This window comes from Arvicanthis niloticus, chromosome 10 (genome assembly GCF_011762505.2).
Source record: "Arvicanthis niloticus isolate mArvNil1 chromosome 10, mArvNil1.pat.X, whole genome shotgun sequence".
Lineage (NCBI taxonomy): Eukaryota > Metazoa > Chordata > Mammalia > Rodentia > Muridae > Arvicanthis > Arvicanthis niloticus.
Genome location: NC_047667.1, coordinates 46925219 through 46945257, shown reverse-complemented (window position 1 = coordinate 46945257; position 20039 = coordinate 46925219). Strand labels below are relative to the sequence as shown.

General features: G+C 43.4%; 1 protein-coding gene across 3 annotated transcripts in view; it reads left to right on the top strand.

Annotated features, from left to right (window-relative positions):
* Tnn (tenascin N) overlaps positions 1 to 20039 on the top strand; it is a 66896-nt gene that overhangs the window by 41736 nt on the left and 5121 nt on the right. For all 3 annotated transcript variants that reach the window (XM_076941453.1, XM_076941452.1, XM_034513320.2), the window contains 6 exons: positions 908 to 1171; positions 3982 to 4112; positions 5458 to 5590; positions 6028 to 6179; positions 12698 to 12794; positions 13621 to 13788. In XM_076941453.1, coding sequence (XP_076797568.1) covers positions 908 to 1171; positions 3982 to 4112; positions 5458 to 5590; positions 6028 to 6179; positions 12698 to 12794; positions 13621 to 13788 — 945 coding nt within the window. The remainder of the gene's footprint in view (positions 1 to 907; positions 1172 to 3981; positions 4113 to 5457; positions 5591 to 6027; positions 6180 to 12697; positions 12795 to 13620; positions 13789 to 20039) is intronic.

The following is a 20039-nucleotide window of genomic DNA, read 5'->3' as shown; positions in this document are numbered from 1 at the left end:
CCACACAGAATATTTTAGTGACCTATATTAGTAAATTTGGTGGTATAGTGCAGGAGCACAATGGAGCTTGAATGTGAGGTGAGTGATGTGGAAGTACACTGATCCTTCTCTGGTTTATTGGTTGAGAGATGCAGAGAAATGGCATGAAATCTGGAAAGAAGGGGGATCCTTGATATTGATTTTCTGAGACTGATAATGGAGGAGAAATACTAATGATCAAGCTAGAGAGAGGAAGAGAAGAAAGTCCTGGAAAGGGTGGGAGGCTTCAAAATTCAGAGCAGAGAGGTCTTTGTTTGAAAACAAGAAATAGGGAAGAGCGTCTTCATTTCATTTTTATAAGCCAAGGGGCTGGAGGATATTTGATGAAGCACAGTAGATGCAATGAAGATTGTTCCAATGATGGTTTCTCTGGTTTAGCTAGTTCTGATTTTCACTGTAACGCTGATGAAAATGAGGAGGACAGAACATTTCCAGACAGATAAATGTAGAAAAGACATGACTGTTGGTTGTGACATCCAGCGTCTTGTTTCCCTGGAAACTGGAAACTGGGGAACTCTCATACCTTCTTTGTTTGTTCCTTCCTTCCTTCTTTCTTTCCTTCCTTTATTCCCTCCTTTCCCCCTTCTTCCTTCTCTCCTTTCTTTCTTTTAATTTTTGAAATAGGGCTTTACCTTGAAGCCCTGGCTGTCCTTGGATCTGTGCTTCTCTGGCCTCAGAACTGTTGGGATTGCAGGAATGGGCCACTATATCTGCTTTTTGTATTTATACTACTATTAGCGATAAAATTATGCCAATAAGAATGATACCTTTATTAGCTCTCTTGAATGGAGGAAAACTCTTGTGAAGGGGGTTGTGAGATGCTTTTCCATGGTTCTAAACTCAGCTTTTTTTAAAATCTTAAAAAAAGAAATTGACAGCCCCAAGAACTTGGTGACCAACCGAGTGACAGAGAATACAGCCACCATCTCCTGGGACCCAGTGCGAGCCAACATTGACAGGTACATGGTTCGCTACACCTCTGCGGATGGAGAGACTAAAGAGATTCCAGTGTCAAAGGATCAGAGTAGCACCATTCTGACAGGCTTGAAGCCAGGCATGGAATATACCATTCATGTGTGGGCCAAGAAGGGGGCCCGGGAGAGCAAGAAGGCTGATACCAAGGCCCTAACAGGTACATACTTTACTCTTTCCAAGAGTGAGTCTTCCTCTATAAAAAGGGTGAGGAGGGAGGCAGGAGGGATGGTTGCTTTATCTGAAGATGTTTGCCAAAGGGGTTCTCCACTGACCTTGTTTGTGTGTGTTGTATGTGCTTACATGTTCATGTGCATGTATGCATGTATTCATGGGCATGGAGATCAGAAGTTGACATGAGGTGTCTTTCTCAGTTGCTGTCCATATTATGTTTTGAAATGGTCTCTCTTTGATTTGGCTAGACTGTTTGGTCAGTAAAGCTCAACAGCTCTTGTCTGACTCTGCCTCCTCTGCCTTGGCATTACAGATATGTGTTACTGCCCCTGGCTTTTTATATGGGTAGTAAGGATCTGAACTTAGATTCTCATGCATGCCTGTGAAGCACTTTACACACTGAGACTTTCCTTCAGTCTCATAGCTCTCCTTCTGAGGTAGTGCTTTGACAGGCCAGGTAGGACTGAGGGCACGTGATATATGGTTGTGTAAGTTATTCTTCCCCAGCCTGTTGCCTGAGGACAGATGCCAGGATCTCTGTCCCTGGTTTGTGTAAGAAACTGGCTGGGTCTCAGCTTCTGTTTCGAGAAGAGAGAAACAGAAACTGAGTCTCTATGGGACCCAAAGTCTGTGGCCCCTTTAGGCATTGTGAGCAAGGTCCATTTATCTCCTCTATGGTCAGTAGAGGTGCCCTAAACTTCTCCATGGTTTTTATTAGTTAAAATTAGCTAGGATTACCACCCCCACACACACACATTAAAATATACTAAGAACAAAAATTACATTAGAAATATGTATAAAAGAAAAATTAAAATCCAAACCCCAGATGCTGTTCTCTCAAGTTCCAGACTCCCTAGAGGCAATGGATGGCCATTGTCTTCCTCCTCCTCTCCCTGTTACTCTTGCTCTTCCCTTTTCATCTCCTCTCCATCCTTTATCTTCTCATTGCTTTACTTCCTCCAATTTAAAACAATTAAATTACATTTCTCTCTTGTTCTTTCCCCCTCCCCTTCTCCCTCGCCTTCACTTCCTCCCTTCACCTCCTCTCTCTATGTGTGTATGTATGCTTGCACATGAACATGAGCACGCCACAGCACACATGTGGAAGTCAGAGAACAACTTTCGGGAGTTGGTTGTCTCCTTCCTTCACGTAGGTTCTGGGATTGAAATCAGGTTGTTAGGTTCAGTGGCAATCACCTGTCGGCAGAGCATCATGCTAGCCTCACTTTTCCAAATTTTAAAGACAGCAACGAAGTTATCATCTTCCTGCTTCATACAAACAGGAAATTAACCAAGTCAGATATCCTGAGTCCACAGCCAGGGGACAGTGGTTAATCAAAGAGGAGGCAGAAACTGCCTCAAAATATGTTAATAGCTATGTGCTGATTTGATTCTGAAGGAAATTCAGTCTCTCTGTGTGATGGATAGCGAATGATCCATGCCAGATGTTATGCTTTACAAAATCAAACCAAGCTGATATTACAGAGACTCAGAATTTGTCAAAACAACCTAATTCAAAACAACAGCTGTCTGATTTCTATTAAAATACTACAATTCAGTTCTCAGCTGAAATGCTACTGGGTAGAAAATAGCCTGGAGATGTCTTTTTGGGAAGTTCTAAATTAGAATTGCCTTTTATGGTTTTTTTTCCTTCAAAATGGAAATTTCCATTCATATCTTATTTGCTTAAAAAATTCGAACATTCTGACCAGCTTTGGTGGGGATTAGTATTTTTGCTGAGTTTTTATTTTCTTGGTCTACAGTACAGGCTCACACACCTATGTACACCCTCTGGTATGTGCTTACACACCCATCCATGCCCTCTGGCACATTCTCACACACCCATGTATGCTCTCTGGTGTGTACTCACACACCTTTGCACAACCGCTGGTGTGTGCTCACACACCCATCCATGCCCTCTGGCACATGCTCATATTTGTGTATGCCCTTGGATCTTTGCTCACACACCTGTGCGTGCCCTCTGATTTATGCTCACATACCTGTGAATTCCCTTTGGCTTTGTCACCTTCTTAGCCACCAGCCCTTCCTCTCTGTTTCTGAGAAAGTCTCACAGGAAGGTCTCTGGCATCAAGCTCCCTGAAATCCTCCTGGCTCAGCCTCTTGAGTGCTGGTCTGCCAGGTATGAGTGACCAAACCCACTTTCTTTTTAAATATATAAAAACTATCTCTTTTTCTGTAATGGGTATGTATTGGAGGCCATACACTGAGATGCTTTAAAAAAAAATAACATTTTGTATTTTTATACTAATTTAAATTTTTCCCAAGTCTCCTTGCACATTATGGTTCCTGATCTCAGTATATAAGTCTTGGGGGGGGAGGGGTGTAGTGTATCTCAGTGCTAATGGTGAGAAGCTTGTCAGTTTCTCATTGCCTCTCCAGACAGGTAGGTGCCTTTGAGTGATCCCTGGGTTCTCTGTGCAGGGCCCTTTGTGATCTGTGGCTCTCATCTTTCAAATCACTCAAGAAGCCCCACCACCATAGAGAACCTGTGTGCCAAGTTAGACCAATCGTATTTACTGCTCTGGGAATCTACGGGGGAAACGAGGCCCAGAGTTCCTCCCTCTAGAGACTACTCAATGCCATATTCCTAGATCCTCTTGAACTCCACAGGTCTGTACTTTTAGAGGCAAAGCTAGGAAGGCCCTGAGCAAGAACAGGATTGGCAGCGGCTTGAAGGATGGATGAGAAATGGACAACACATCGGAGGAAAAGAAAACTGATGACTTAAACTTGTGCATGTTTTAGGAACAGTAATTATGTGCTTCTCATTTACAGAAATTGACCCTCCCAGAAATCTTCGTCCATTTGGTGTAACACATTCTGGTGGGGTTTTGACCTGGATGCCCCCCTCTGCTCAAATTGATGGCTACATTTTGACCTACCAGTTCCCAAATGGCACCGTGAAGGTATGAGGACTTCTTGTATTTCTCTTGGAGCCTTCTCTTCACAGCCTCCTTGTAGAACAACCTGTTGACTTGACTTGTTGGTCTGCCGCCTGCTAAGTACAGTTATTTGTGAACACCATGTTCTCATTGTAAGTACTAACCTCTGTGCCTGCTTCTAGCTGACTACACACATTTTCTGGCTGTGTGCATTCTCCATTTTATCATTCTTTTTTTTTTTTTTTTTTTCTGCTAATTTTAAATTTCTAGTGGCTCAAACTCAAGGTCTTGTGCATACTAGGCAAGCTCTGTATCACCAAGCTCCACTGTCAGCTCTGCTATTTCCTACTTCCTCTTGCACTGCCTCCCTTCTGTACTTCCTCCTGTACTTCCTGTACTGCCTCCAGCACCAGCTCCTCCTGTATCTCTGGCTTCTCCTGCACCTCTTCCTGCTACACCTTCTCCTTCTGCTGCAGCTCCAACTGCTGCTCCTCTTGCTCCTCCCACTTCTCCTTCTTCTCCTCCTTTTCCTCCTCCCTCTTCTTTCCCCCACTCTTTCCCTCCTCCTCCTCTTCTGTAAATTGTTGGGTCTGTTTAATATATTTAAGTTCCAGGAAGACTGAGAAGGTTTTTGTTTTTGCTTTGCTTTGTTTTGTTTTGTTTTTGTATCTAAGGCATTTAGGATAGTGCTTAGCATGAGAATATTTTCTTTTATTTTTGGCAACAGTGAGACTTGAACTCAGGGTCATGTACATGTTAGGCAAGTGCTCTGCCCTTGAACTATGTCCCTAGCCCATTTTAGTATTGTTACTTTGTGACAAGGTCTCACTAAATTCCTGAGGCTGACTTCAAGCTGGAACTCTTCCTGCTTCAGTCTGGAAAGCAGCTAAGGTCAGAGGTATGTGTAGCCACACTCCAGGGCACCAGGAAAAAAACACTGAATAAATAGATAACCATTAGTTTAAGGGCTAGCCTTCCTCTGGAATCTCTGAGGTCCAGCAAAGTTGGCCAGTAGAAACTTATTGGTCTCTCTGTGGCAATAAATAAACAAACAGATAAAAAAAAAAGAAAGAAATAAGAAGGAAAAAAAAAAGAACACGTTGACTTACTCATTATTACAATGAATGCATTTGACTGTCCAGCTTGGAGAGTTTAGTCCAATGTTTATAGAAAGTGTAAGGCATAGTCAGGATTTCTTGAAATACCAACTTCTGTGTCTCACAGGAAGGTGACTGACACTCACTGGGATTCTGGGCTGCCACTGAGCCTGGGAGAGCTTCTAGTGTCATGCTTGTAAATGCTGCTGCCGCCCAGGGTGCTGAGAAGAGAAACTGGGCTGCTCACTGCCTGTCATCTCCTTTGTTTGTAGGAGGTGGAGCTCCAAAGAGGCCAGCAGAGATTTGAGTTGCAAGACCTGGAACAGGGTGTCACCTACCCTGTTTCCTTGGTTGCCTTTAAAGGTAAACAGCGGAGCCGGAGTGTGTCTACCACCCTTTCTACAGGTAATGTGGAATCTAGCTCTTTAAGTGACAATAAATAGAAGGGGCAGGGAGTGGAGAGTCCAGGGAGGAGCACGGAGTGATGGAGAAGTAAAAGTTGGGGTTCTGGTTTGCAAACAAATCCACACCGTAGTGGCGGGACTAAAGAGGGAGGTGGGCAAAGCCAAGTGTTACATCTAGGAGAGTTGACCCAGGACACTGAGGGACACAAGCCTAACTTAAAGGTGCATCTGCAGAGTTTGATGGGAGCAGAGTGAGGGCCAGCTTGCCTTCCTTCTAAAAACATGTTCCGTGACCAATATGTGAGCTAAGAATTGGAAAAAGCAAAATAGTGTAGGAGGCTATAAAATAATTTCCAAGCCAAGTGAATTGCCTCGTAATGGGGAAAGCCTCAATGTCTCTTCTTTCCCTTCTAACACTGTCCTTCTGCTTGGTCTCAGTGGATGCCCGATTCCCACACCCCTCAGACTGCAGTCAGGTTCAGCAGAACACCAATGCTGCCAGTGGCCTCTACACGATCTACCTCAATGGCGATGCCAGTCGGCCCATGCAGGTGTACTGCGACATGGACACCGATGGAGGCGGCTGGATTGTGAGTCAAAGTGGTACCTGGAGGAGCTCCATGGAGCATCTTGTTTCTTAGCCCAGGGAGATGGTCACAGTTGCTCCATGGAGGTCCTATTTCTTCTCTGCCCATGGGGGGAAGGAACTTTGATGGCTTATAGATGGCTTTTAGAGAGAGATCTTATCCCATTGCACTGAGAGAATTTAGGGCTTAACACTGGTCACAGAACGGGCTTGGTTAAACTAGGGCTAATGACTATGAGTCCAGCATCATGTAATAATGCCAGATATGTGTATTATTTCTAAATTCCATCCTCTTCAAAGCACTTTGAAGAACATGACCTTCACATGGTGCTTTAGTATGAGAGGATTATCAGTCTTGTTTTACAAAGAGGGAAGCTGAAGTTCACAGAGAAAAGATCTTCGGTTGAGTCAGTCACACATGTCAGTGACATGCTGATGGCTCATGTCAGGTCACACAAGATGGAAATGCACAGCTTCTTAGGGGAATCAGTCATCTGAACTAGGTCCTCTGGTCTTTGGTCTACACCTTGGCTCTGTAAGACAGAAACAAAATTCTAGGGCTTTGATTTGAAAGAGTAAGGCCCAGAGGCAGGGAAGCCTGGGCTGTGTCAAGTTGTTTCCCTCTGCCAGGAACGTTTACTCCCTTGGGCCATTGTCTCCTTATTCTCTAAAAGTTCTTTCATTGCTTGCTGATTCAGTTCTAGGGTGAATCTTTGAAGATTACAGCTAGATTACCCATTCTTTTTCTCTCACTTGGCTTCTCCCTGTGTCTGAGCCAATTGAAGGTTTTACTTTCTCTAATAATAGAGAACTTTCACCTGATGTATGTTGGAACCAATTGTGGGAGAGAGAAAGCATGGTCTCATCGTGTCTACCTATGCTCATTTACCCATTTGCTCAGGGCTCTGGGAAGCCACATTTTTTTTGAACAGTCACAGGTAAAATATCATCTGATGTGCAGCAATGAAGAAAACTTAGTGTCCACACATTGGCAAAGGATAGTGGAAAGTCTGTTTCATCCAACAATTGGTTGTATGGCAGAAACTCTTGGTTTATAAAATAACACAACAGATTGTAACATGGGAGGTCTTCTACCTAAGCAGCTCCATAGGGCTGTGCCGGCTGCTTTTCATCAGCACCATTGTACCTGAGCATCAGTTCACTCAGGTCCACCCACAGCCCAATTTCCCACTGTTGTGCCTGTAATTGACCACTGGCAGGATGTCTGTACTATTTAGTGTGGCTCTTTTTGAAAGTGAAGCTTGTACAGGGAAGGAACCATCTATTTAGGGCAGCTGAGAGAGAGAGAGAGAGAGAGAGAGAGAGAGAGAGAGAGAGAGAAACAGAGAGAAACAGAGAGAAACAGAGACAGAGAGACAGAGATAGAGAGACACAGAGAGGTATATAGAGACACAGAGAGATAGAGATACACACAGAGACACACAGAGAGAGACAGAGAGAGAGGGAGGGAGAGACAGACAGAGAGAGAGACAGACACAGAGAGGTAGAAAGAGACAGGGAGGGAGAAAAAGACAGATAGAGAGAGAGACACAGAGAGGTAGAGAGAGACACAGAGACACACAGAGAGACAGGGAGAAAGGGAGGGAGAGATGACAGGAGGGACAGAGGGAGAGGTGGTATATTTTCAGTCTGCACAACCCATGTTATATTGTATAAATACTTACTGAGTACCTACGGTGTGTCAGTCATAGACTAACAATCCAGAAATGAACAAATGAAATGAATCTCTGACCTCAAGGGACTTGCTTTCTGTATACCCATACAAATGAACCTGCCTTAAACACTGTCAGTTACAGAACTACTGAATCCACTCAGCACTGTAACCAGTATCAGTTGCACCCCACACCCTCTCATATTGTTTGCTCCAGCCTCCAGTAGGTAATATACGCAGACTATACAGAGGTCTCCTCTAAGCCTGGGGCTCCAGAAGATATATAGAGTCCTACAAACTTCTGCTACGTATTTATTTACTATTTGGGGCTTTTATTTGGTTCAGGAGTCTTCAGTCTCTTAAAGACAATCCAGGCTTCTATTGAGCTTTTAAAATCCTTTTATGGAAGTTGTTCTCTGGTCCAGGCAGCAGGCACCTAATTTGATGAACAGGCAAAAGAACTTTGCCCTCAAGGCAACCCAGACAGCCAGGAGGAGGCTGGAAAGAACATCAGGGAACACTTAAAAGTTTTACATCTTGCCATCTTAGAAGTCTAAGGGCTGCACCAGAGGCTCTTTCCACAGGCAGTTCAATGCAGGTTTGACTTTCCCCTCCTGATTTAGTCATTAACAACAGTGAGCAGCTTCTCCAGGACGACAGTGCTGGATTGTCAAACCCAACATAGATATTTTCCCAAGGTTTTACTTAAGATTTACTTCCTTTTACTGTTTTTTGAGTAGTTCATTGTAGAGCATGTAAATCTCAAAATCAATCAAAAGCCTCAGACAAAGCCATCTGATCAAGATGTATAAATTATCTGTGTGGGTCATTATACTTAAATATGATGTAATACAATGCAAATCATTATCAATCATTATAACTGCAAATCAATTATTAAGACACAATAACAACTGATTGCTATTTGTATGAGCCAGACTCTGCTACCGTATGACTCGCTGACCTTACTAAATGAAGACTTCATTTAAGCTCTGAGGTGATGGGGACCTAGTTAGACCTTGACCTGACAGTTCAGAGAGGTGAAGCTGTGGTGGTGGCTCAGTTGGTAAAGTGCTTGCCTAGCATGCTCAAAGTCCCGGGATTGTTCTCTGGTACCACTGAAAACTGGATGTGATGGTACATGACTGTAATGCTAGCACATGGGATACAGAGGCAAAGGGGTTAGAAGTTCAAGATCATGTATGAATTTGAGACCAGCCTGGAGTTATTGGGGCACTTAAAAAAAAAGAGCAACAAAACCCTAAGCCCCAAACTCTGGAGATAGGGAAATTGATATTGCATATTTTATTAGAAAGGTGGGCTCAAAATCAATCCCAGCCTTGCGGTGGGGATGCTACTTAACAGTGGATAGACACGTAAGGAATGTCAGTACCATGTCCAGCCTAGGATTCCACTGTGAAACAGGAGGAATCTGAGAGCAGGGTTGACACAGGCTCCTTACTAGGAAACAAATCTCCCAAGTCTTCAGAAATACTACTGAGGAAATAGACCCGGGAGAGCTAGGTTTTCAAACTTTCTGACCGAAAGTCCAGACGGTGTATTATCCTTGTTTGAGCCACCAAATGGTTATGTGGATGTAGATAGTTTTCCTGGACTTTGCCACCTGAAAAATGGCATTGTTAATTTGTTTTCCCCTCAGAGTCAATATTCATTAGATGTCCAGTAAATGGTTGTTATGGTAAGTATGTAAATAAATGAAGGATGAAGGGAAAAAAAAAACCAACCAACCAAACAGAAAAACAAAAACCCAAACCAAGTGGGGGAAGCTTTAACGAATGGGCAATGGAGAAAAGGAACACAAGAACTAATTAGCAGTGTTACTACTGTGTATAATGGCTTGCTGTGATTTTCCCTAAATTCTTCTCATCAGCCTATGCCCATTTATGGGACATTTTTGGAAGATACATACCATTCCATCTAGCCTTCCCAGAAACGCTGTGGCAGACTTCTCTTCCTCACTCCTCTCTGCTTTACAGTGAGCTGGCTAAGACCAGAAACCAGAACGACTGACTCACTATCCCCTGTTCCAGGAAGTGTCTGTGGCTGACTTGGCGCCTGGAACATTCTCTTCCCTTGGGTGTCTTTATTCAGCACCTCCTCAGCCACAAAGCTGTAATGGTACTGAGGGGCCACGTGTGATGGTGAGCGGCCACGTGCGACTTCAGCTCTTCTCACTGCTGGAGAAGATGTAAAGATTACACAACCATTAGGTTTTCTTACCAAGTCAAGGTTATGGATAATAGAGTTTCATGTTGGGGCTTCTTCCTTTAGATCAGTACAAGGGAAGTAGGTAGAGAAACAATTCTAGACTTTGGTAAGTGGTTGCTAATTGTCACTGAGTGGGCCACATCGGCTTTCAGCTTGGTCTCAAGTACATCACTCTTTTCAATACTGTGTGCAGGTGTGTTTGGGTTTAGGAAAGTTTCTGAGTTTATCTCATATATATAAAGGAGTCTGATTTACTCTAAGGGGGAAGTGGCCCTCTCTTCCCGAGTAGAGATCTTTTTTGTATACAAAGCCACTCATCTTTCTGAAATAGATCCAAGTCTCTATTTCTCATTTTCCATTTACTCCTCAGCCCAACCCAGCCTGGCTTCTCGCCTCTCTCTAACACAGCCCTTGCTGAAGTAACTGGGGCTTTCCATGTCACTAAATCCCAGAGAGTTTTGATATTATACCCCTTCACCCCTCATCAGTACTGGGTACTACTGACCATTAGTTCTCTGTGGTTACACATTTTTTTTGTTGTTGTTTTCTTCCCATGTTCCCAGTTGCTTCTTCTCTCCCTAATGAAATCCTCAACGTTTATGAGTGTATTGGAGGTCTTCAAGGATTGATTCTGCGCCCCTCTCTCCTCAGTTCTGACTTTCTTTGTATATGGCAGCATCTTCCTCTCTGTGCCTTCACTTTGAGTCTCAGTGTATCTCTCTATGTTCATTAGGACAGCCTGGTTCCACTGCAGTGACAGTGACAAGCCACCCTCCCACCCTCATGCTCTAATAATACACATGCAGTCACTTCTGACTGCTGCCTCAGCAGTTCAGGTAGCTTCCATAACATGTGGCTCTTACCATGGTAAATGTCACTGGAAGACAGCATGGAGGACCCGTCTGCTCTGGTCCTCCTGCTTACAGCTTTTGGGCTAGGAATAGTCACAGTGCTTTTACTTAACTGTTAAGGAAGCTGAGAAACATTCTGTGCCCTTGGGACAGGGAGAGTGAAATAGAACTTGAACTCCTACCATTTTCCCCAGACACACTTCACCTTAGAGACCAAGCTTAGGTCTCTCGTCAGCACACTAACCCCTTCAGCTGATTACATGCCTCAGAAAGAATCGATACTGGACCAGGGATGTAACTCAGTAATAGAGCACTTGCCTAGCATGCACAAGACCCTACATTTGATTCCCAACACAGCTAAAAAGAAAGGAAAAGCAAACAAACCCCCAAGTCACACAATGTACCCAAGTAAGCTTATGATACACTCACAAAAGCTGTCCCTCTCAGAGTCTTCCTCTGCAAGAATATCTGAGTAAATAGTTATCCAGTTCTGCAATCAAAATGCCTACAGAACAGGACTACCCATGGTGCGATTGTGTAGATTCTTAAGTTCTAAAAGCATGGATTGGAATTCTAATAACCAATCAACTCATGTGTGCATGAACTCTCAGTGTTGACCTCCTTTGTCACCATGTCTGTCAAGCTTATCTTCTGCTGATACCTGCCTATCTTCAGGGTAGCTTCTTGTTTAACTTATCATCCTCAGTGGTCTTCAAACTGGTTACCATGTCTTCCACTCTTGCCACTGGCTGAGCTGTTCTCTACGGTGCAGCCAGAGGAACCTGGGAAAAACTCCGTCTCCTGCTTAGAGTCCTCCAAATTTACCATTGCTTTTTATAATGGACCAACATCTTCAACCAAATTGAATCCCACCAGGGCTGACCTTTGCCTGTTTTCCAGCCTCCTATCCTAGTCCTTTGTGCCGAGCATTCAGAACCAGGGACAGCAACCTTCCTCTCTCATCTTGTTCCTGCTTACCCTGCAGGCCTCAGGTACTTCCTAGGGGTGTCCTGGTGGCTCTTGCTTAGGTGCAGCCCCACTGTATCTTTCCCTTATAGCTCTTACTGTTGATTTAACTTAATTCTTATTTGTTGGATTACTTAATTCATGTCTATCTTATTTACTGCAATGTTTGCTCCTTTTGCACTGGAACCATTTCTATTTTATTCATTTTGGTGATCACCTTGCGTGTTTTCTACTCTACAGGAGATGCTCAATAAATATTTGTTGGGTGAATTCCTGCTGTTCCATAAATACTAAGTACTTGCTATGTTAGGATTCTCAAGAATAAAAATAATTCCTGTTTTCAAACTATTTAAGTGGAAGAAAAGACAGCATAGAGTTAGATCATGCTCCAATTGAGTTGAATGGTTGATGGTTATATGCCAAAGACAGGAAAGATCTGGAATCTTCTGTCCTACACAACCAACTACTAGCAATATATCACCAGCTCTCCCAAGTTTTTCTGTGTTCTAGGATTAAAATTTCTTAAGGGTAGAGGTGTCCCCTGTTAGGTGCTATGCATTTTCATACCTGGAATATATATATATTTCACCTAAAATTTTTAGTAATATAATAGACAATATACTCAATATACTGATATATATATATAATTTGCTTCTAAAAAATTAAGATGTACTGTTGCAGAGTCAGTGTATGTGCAGGTCAATAGTGCTCTCTTGCCTCTCAGGGCCACCTGGAAAACACACCTACCATTTCTGCCCCTCAGTACTATCTGTTCAATGACAGCAAAGAATTCATTTCCTTCCTCAGGTCTTCCAGAGACGGAACACTGGACAGCTGGATTTCTTCAAGCGTTGGCGGAGTTACGTAGAAGGCTTTGGAGACCCCATGAAGGAGTTCTGGCTTGGTATGATCTTTGAGAATCAGGAAGGTGGGGTTGTGGGAGGACAATATCCCCCTTGACGAGCTGGTCAGGCCATTTAAGGAAGCTCCTCATTTTCAAGGAGAGGTCCAAGGGACAGGGACACTGTGTTGTGTTGCCATGCTATTGGGAAGGTTCTTACACAGCAGGGATGGGTGAAGAGATAGGACTGCCTGAGATAGCTTTTATTCCATATGTAAACTCTACAGAACTTTTTCAAGCCTGGTTTCATATAACTGCAGTAGAAAGACAGTTGATTGATTTGGATCCCAGGCTCTCATTAAGAGAATGTGTTAGCAGTTCCTGTAATTCTGCCGGTACAGCCAGACATTAAGGGCCTTCGTTTTGCCTATTTTCCCTCTGCTCTCTTTTGAAGCAGATGTTCACAGAGAGTTAAATAGCCAATAAAACATCTACTGGGAAATACAAAAATTTTTAGAAAAAGAATCTGGGTATTCAGTGTCTACTAGAGTAGATGATGCTTGTACTTTGCTAGGTACAGAGTCCCCTTTGAGATCTGAGGATGAGTAGTTATTTGATCTATTGAGGTGAAGCCATTGGGCAGATCACCCCAATACTATACACTCTCTCCTACCTGATGGCGTTCCATGAAGTCATTAGCATTGCCATGCCCGAAGAAATAAGGATAAGAATATTAGCACCTCAGGAGAAAGAGTCGGGAAAGCTCTTTGTTAGCAGAGAAGATTAAATACTAAGATGACTTTTATCTCTGTATGTCTCAGATGCAGACAGTGAGACCTCTCTCACACACGAGTTGATTGGCTATTTTAATTCCATTGCATGTTTTTAGGACTTGATAAACTACATAATCTCACCACTGGCACTACCACTCGGTACGAGGTGAGGGCAGACTTACAGACTGTCAATGAATCTGCCTACGCTGTATATGACTTCTTCCAAGTGGCATCCAGCAAAGAGCGGTATAAGCTGTCAGTTGGGAAATACAGAGGCACAGCAGGTAAGAGGGGTGTCTCACTCCGTGAGTCTTCTTGTTACCGTCATCTAAGGATTGGTTTGCCATGTGCCATGGATGTAGGCTGTGGGATACTGATATGCAGAAGTTGGGTGTCCTCGCTAACAGTGGAGGTCATGCGCTCTGAAGGGGCTTGAGGGTAAAGGAAGTAAGGACATCTTTAACCATTAAACTGATTGTTTTTGTATGTTCTCTCCCCCGCACCCAACTGTCTTTTTAGTCTCCCCTGGTTTAGACTATTTATACATTTTTGAGCAATTTAATTCTGAGCCTTTTAGTGAACTTTCATACACAGTGTGACTGTTATGCTTCTCTCTCTCTCTCTCTCTCTCTCTCTCTCTCTCTCTCTCTGTGTGTGTGTGTGTGTGTGTGTGTGTTTGTGAGTATTAATGTAATGTCTTGTGGTATTCTGATGTGAATTAAGACAGAAAAATGAAAGTACTGAGTCAAGCAGTAAGAACTTTAGATCTCATTACCTTACACAACAGGGACAACACAAAGATGAGTAGTTTAGCCAAAAGCAGGGGCTCTTTTAGCCTCCGTTAGCCACTCACTGGATTTTGGCCAGTGGGTGGTGTATTCAGTTGTGCAGTGAAAGGAACGCAATTAAGCATCATGACTGACTTGCAGGGATTATACTGACAAACATTTTAAAAGGGGATGGTGTGGTTGTGGTTGTTGCTTTAATACACATTTTAAAGATGATACTTATGGCTTCTCTGCCTTTGCTCTGATTCCAACTTTGGTGTAGCCAGGTCTAAATGTGTTACTGGCAAACTTAGCTGACTGCATAAGATGTAGTCTCTCTTCTCTAAAGCACATGGAAGGAGGAGGATAACTTTTGCAGACCAAGTGGTATAAGAAATAAAGAGCTAAGGAATGGGAGTGGTGGGTACATCAAGGACCCGAGTGGCTAAGGGAAGCTTCCTAGAGGACATGGGGGTGAGGGTGGCTCAGACAGAGGGCCAAACACAAAGGAATGAGTTTACCACATTTGAGGGTTCCAAGAAGGAACAGAGGACTAACCCAAGGCAAACAGATTGCTGAATACTCCAAAAGATTTGTAGAGCATCTCAAAATTGTGTCTTTGAGGATCTCTGAGGTCTGGAGTTATGATCTGAAATGGCCAACTATGAATGGAAAATGTTGGGGTTTGGTCCTTTGCTATGTATTGTAATACTAAATACTGTCCCCCAAAGCCTGGTTGTCCCCAGGGACAAGGGAATCTGCATGTAAACCCAAGTGACACTAGGTAACCTTGCTCCCCAAGTTATCCATGATTGGTGAATAAAGATGCCTACAGCCTGTAGCTGGGCAAAATATAGGTGGGGTTTTGGTTTCTGGGCTTGGTGTCAGAGGCAAGAACCATGAAAGGAGAGAGAGAGAGAGAGAGAGAGAGAGAGAGAGAGAGAGAGAGAGAGAGAGAGAGAGAGAGAGAGAGATATGAAGAGATGCCATGGGGTAGGTGAATTCTGAATACATGGTACATGGCCATGAGGGCTGGCAATTAGAGTTAAGAGTGTCCTAGATGGCAAGTTAATACAAGGTTATTGATGGCGAAGTAGATACCAATAACACAGAGGGTAGATGTCTGCCCAGCTCTAGTGCAAAAGGCTTACTATAAAGGTTGTGTCTCTTTTATGTGGGAACTGAATGGTTAAAGGCAGGGTAGAAACCTCTGATTGAGATTAAATACTTTTTATAACAGGAAAACTTCTTTGAGTTCTATAATTTCATTTCTTAAAGCCATTACATAATTTTGCCCATTTCACAGTATGTAGCACAAAGCCTGGTACAGAGTTAATGAGTTTTAAAACAATGAAATTTCCAGCAGGATTTCTCTGTCCAACCTCATGGATACTTAATACCTTAACAGGAAGAGATCCCAAGTTTGTTTGACAGGGACTGTGGGAACAGGTGGGTGCTTGTCACCTAGGTGACTGCACTTGGCCAAGTTGGAACTGTCCAAGGATTTTAAGTAGGGATTGCATGGGGACAAGTGTGCAAAGAACTGTTTCTGGGGAAAGTAATTGCAGTGAAAGGCACCACAGCTACCAAGGCCCATTTTGCTTTGGATTCGCCCCTTCCTTCCTTAGCTGTTCTGTACCTCTGTGGGCTGGAGATGGTCTGTGTGGCACGCATTCTAAGTGGGAGTCAGCTCTGAAAGTCAGGCTACTGGGAAAGCGAGTGGAAGGAGTCAACATATTCGAAATTAATTGACTCTCCCCAGGTACATTATACAATTTTAACTCTGACTAGGCAATAACTTCTGTTCGAAAGTTGTTCAGGCCAACAAGGACAGTCAGTGAGAATTTTTCTGGTTTTTTTGTTTGTTTGTTTGTTTTGTTTTAATTCAAGGAGGAAGAGTCAGCTTGGATACAAATGGGAAACACAGATGGACCTTTATTCCTGTGATTATCAGGGTAGTTACAGAATGATTTAAATGATCATAATGGTTATTATTTTTAAGACAGGCTCTGCTCATGTATCCCAGACTAGCATGCAACTTGTAAACTTTCTGCCTTGGCCTCTTGAGTGCTGGGATTAAGGAATATACTATCACACACAGTGATCACAATAATTTCATACTAAAATTACATAAATTCACTGTCTCAGAGGACCGAGCCCATTACATAATTCTTATGTCATCTTTAAATGAGATCAGATTACATTTCTGATGGCTTCAGTCTCTCCAACCATTTAGAATAATAAAGGACCTGCTGGCCAGCCCTCAGTTTCCCTTATGGGCCTCCTCCTGCTCTGGTCTTAGCCTACCTGTAGTCTATCTGACTATCTTTCATGCTTTCAGTGAGACTTAGGCTTTACTTCTCAGGTTAGAGTCTCAGTTTTTACCTCTTACCTGAGATCTTCCTGGACATGTTTGAAGTCAGGTGTTTCTCTCTGACTCCTGTTCCTCCTGTTTCCTCCACACCTGGCGTCCTTCCTGGCTTCTTGGTTGAGACTTCATTCAGAACCATCTTTCCAGTTTGTCCCTTTCTTTCCCGTTCCTTTCTTGGACTGTTAAACATTGCCTTTTCGAAGCCTAGTTAACACAATTCAGCAAATGAGCTGATGTTAATGGAAAGGGAGTCAACATATTCTTAAATGCATGTGATTCTCCTCTCAGGCACCTTATTTGCATTTTAACTGTGACTAGGGGGTGATTCCCATTCTAAGGGTGTTCAGGCCAATAGGGCCAGCCAGTGGAGGATGTCTTTTTTTTTTTTTTAATAGGAAGCCTTGGGAGACTCTCAAATCACATAGCATTTAGGCAGCCATCTAGTCTCATCTAGTCTTCCTGTGAGTGTCGTCGTCACTCCTACCTTTATGTCGTGCATTACAACGGTGGGGTCAGTGGCATTTTTGCTTTCCTTGTCTAGGCTTGGATTCAGTGAGGGTTTTAAACTCTAGGAAGCTTTTGGCTGTGATGAGGTACAGGGTAGAAGACAGATGTTTAAATGGAAGGTGAAGGTCTCCCTATCTCTATGCGTGCCATCTATCCCTGAGTCTAGCTTCATTAATGCTTTTATTACAGCAGAGATGCATAGCATTGGTGGAAAGGTAAGGTTTCAGCTTGTCCCCACCTCAGATCATCCAGCTGGACCGATAGCTTCTCACTTCCACTAAAATCGTAGTGCTTTGGCTTGCTTCTGCTTCTCCTTCTTTCTCCTCCTCCTTTTTTTTTTCTCGTTCTGCTTTTCCTTCTCCTCCTCTTTCCTCTTCTTCCTTCTCCTCCTCCTCCTTCTTCCAAAGGAAACTTCAGCAAGGCAACTGAATGTTAGCTTAATTTCTGATGCTGAATCTTACAGGCGTTCTATGAGTTCTACCATTAAGTTGTTGTTCATCTGCCAGTTTCCATTGGGCTACCCAACTATTTACAGCTTATGTCATGCCCCTCTTGCATGGGGCTCAGCCATTATGGGGTGCTGAAGGGATGGGGACTCCTCCTAGGGACACTTGGCAGTGTGATCGAGGATCTCTAGCAACACTTTGTAGTCCAACACTGACAATGTCTACACAGAGTTGTTTTAACCCAAGCCAGTGTATCCTATATTTTGAAATGGATTTTTTTTTTTTTGAGATGGGGTTTCTCTGTGTAGCCCTGGCTGTCTTGGAACTCACTCTGTAGACCAGGCTGGCCTTGAACTCAGAAATCCGCCTGCCTCTGTCTCCAAAGTGCTGGGATTAAAGGCATGTGCCACCACTGCCTGACTGAAATGGATTTTTAAAGGCTGGCATTTGAGCCAAAAAGAATTAATAGATTCACAGAGAAGAAAAGCTAGATGGTCACCACAATTCTTTCCTTGCTCTCTTCAATCTCAGGGAACAGATATTCAAGGTCTAGCCTCACAGCCCTTTGTCTGAATGTGACTCACAGGGGCTATAATGTTTATGGCTTCTCCTGGTCTTAGGTCTTAGGTCTTAGGTGGAGGCTGCAGATTCATTATCATTCTTTCTGCATTATCAAGCACTGGAGGAAAGTGGGACTCAGAGTGACATTTTGCTAAGATGGACAGTCACCAGTGCAGTGGCTCTACTGACTGGTTTTGTATGTCAACTTGACACAAGCTAGAGTCATCACAGAGAGAGGAGCATCCCTTGAGGAAATACCTCCATGAGATGCAACTGCAAGGCATTTTTGAATTAGTGATCAAGGTGGGGAGGGCCCATCCCATTGTGGGTGGTGTCATCCTTGGGCTGGTGGTCCTGGGATCTAGAAAAAGGCAGGCTGAGCAAGCCAGAGGAAGCAAGCCAGTAAGCAGCACCCTCCATGGTCTCTGCATCAGCTGCTGCCTTCAGGTTCCAGCTTTTCTTCAGCTCCTGTCCTGACTTCATCCACTGATGAACTATGATCTTGAAGTGTAAGCCGAATAAATCCTTTCCTTTCTAACTTGCTTTTTGGCCGTGGTATTTTGTCACAGCAATAGGAACCCCAATTAAGACAGTGGCTATAACTTTGAGTGTGGGTTTAGACCTGTGAGTCTTCTATAACCCTCCCAAACCACACCCAAGAAGAACAGTTTCCAGCAAAGCCAAAGGACAGGACGTTTTGAATAGACTTCATTAGCAGTTTCTCCTAACACTAATACGCGGGAGTCTAAACATCATTGGCTTACCTATTTTTTAATTCATTATTTTTGAGCCTCAATGTAGTCCATTCTGGCCTCAAACTTACAATTCTCATGCCTTAGATTCCAGGGTTCTGGGGTCAAGGAGTGTCCATCACACCCAGGTTAACTTGGTTTTACTTAGGGAAAATAAATTCATGGTTCAGAATAATACCTCAGTTAGGGCCAGTTATTTTCTGATCCATGAGCATAGTCATTTTCTATACTCTGAACAATAATTTGGCTTCAGTTTCTCAAAGGTAGAAAATCCATATGCAGAAATAATAATAATAATGAATAGTATAAATGTTCCAAACACACCAAAGCTCACTTCCTTTTTCTAGCTCAGGGTCCAAGGTTAGATAACTGAAGATATCTTCGAGAAAGCATTTGTCTGGGTCTTGGAAAATAAGCTCCGAGAACTTCATATTCAATCTAGGAAAGCTGTGCTTATTAAAAGAATGTTACTAGGGGAGCCATTGTGTGTTATTTCAAGCTGTAGTTAACTGTCTGCAGGAAATCTGGAGGGAGGAGAAAATGTAAACAAATAAAGCGACAGTCTGTCTTTTCATTTGACTGGAAGAAACTCATGGAGGCGAGGCCATCTTGGTGTGGAAGCACCAAAGGATCCTGCCTTTGCTGGGTGAGGCACCAAGGGATCACTCTGGAGTTTACAGACTTGGAAGGACAAATTGCTACTTTCCTATCTTAGTGTTTCCATTGCTGTGAGCAGACACCATGATCGAGGCGACTCTTATAAAGGACAACATTTAATTAAGGCTGGCTTACAGCTTCTGAGGTTCAGTCCATTATCATCATTGGGAAGCATGGCGGCATCCTGACAGGCATGGCACTGGATGAGCTGAGAATTCTACATCTTATTCTGAGGCAGCTAAATGACTGACTCTTCCACGATGATAGTAGCTTCAAAGCCCACCTTCACTTCCTCCTAACAGCACCTCTCCCTATGAGCCAAACATATTCATACCACCACACTTCCCTTTGCACAAGGGGCTATTAACTTTCCAGAGGGGCAGGGGATGATGGAGACTGAACTGGGGGCCTTGAACTTCCTAAGTATAAGTTACCTCTATGCCCATGTCCCCAACCCTTTGAACTCTTTGCATA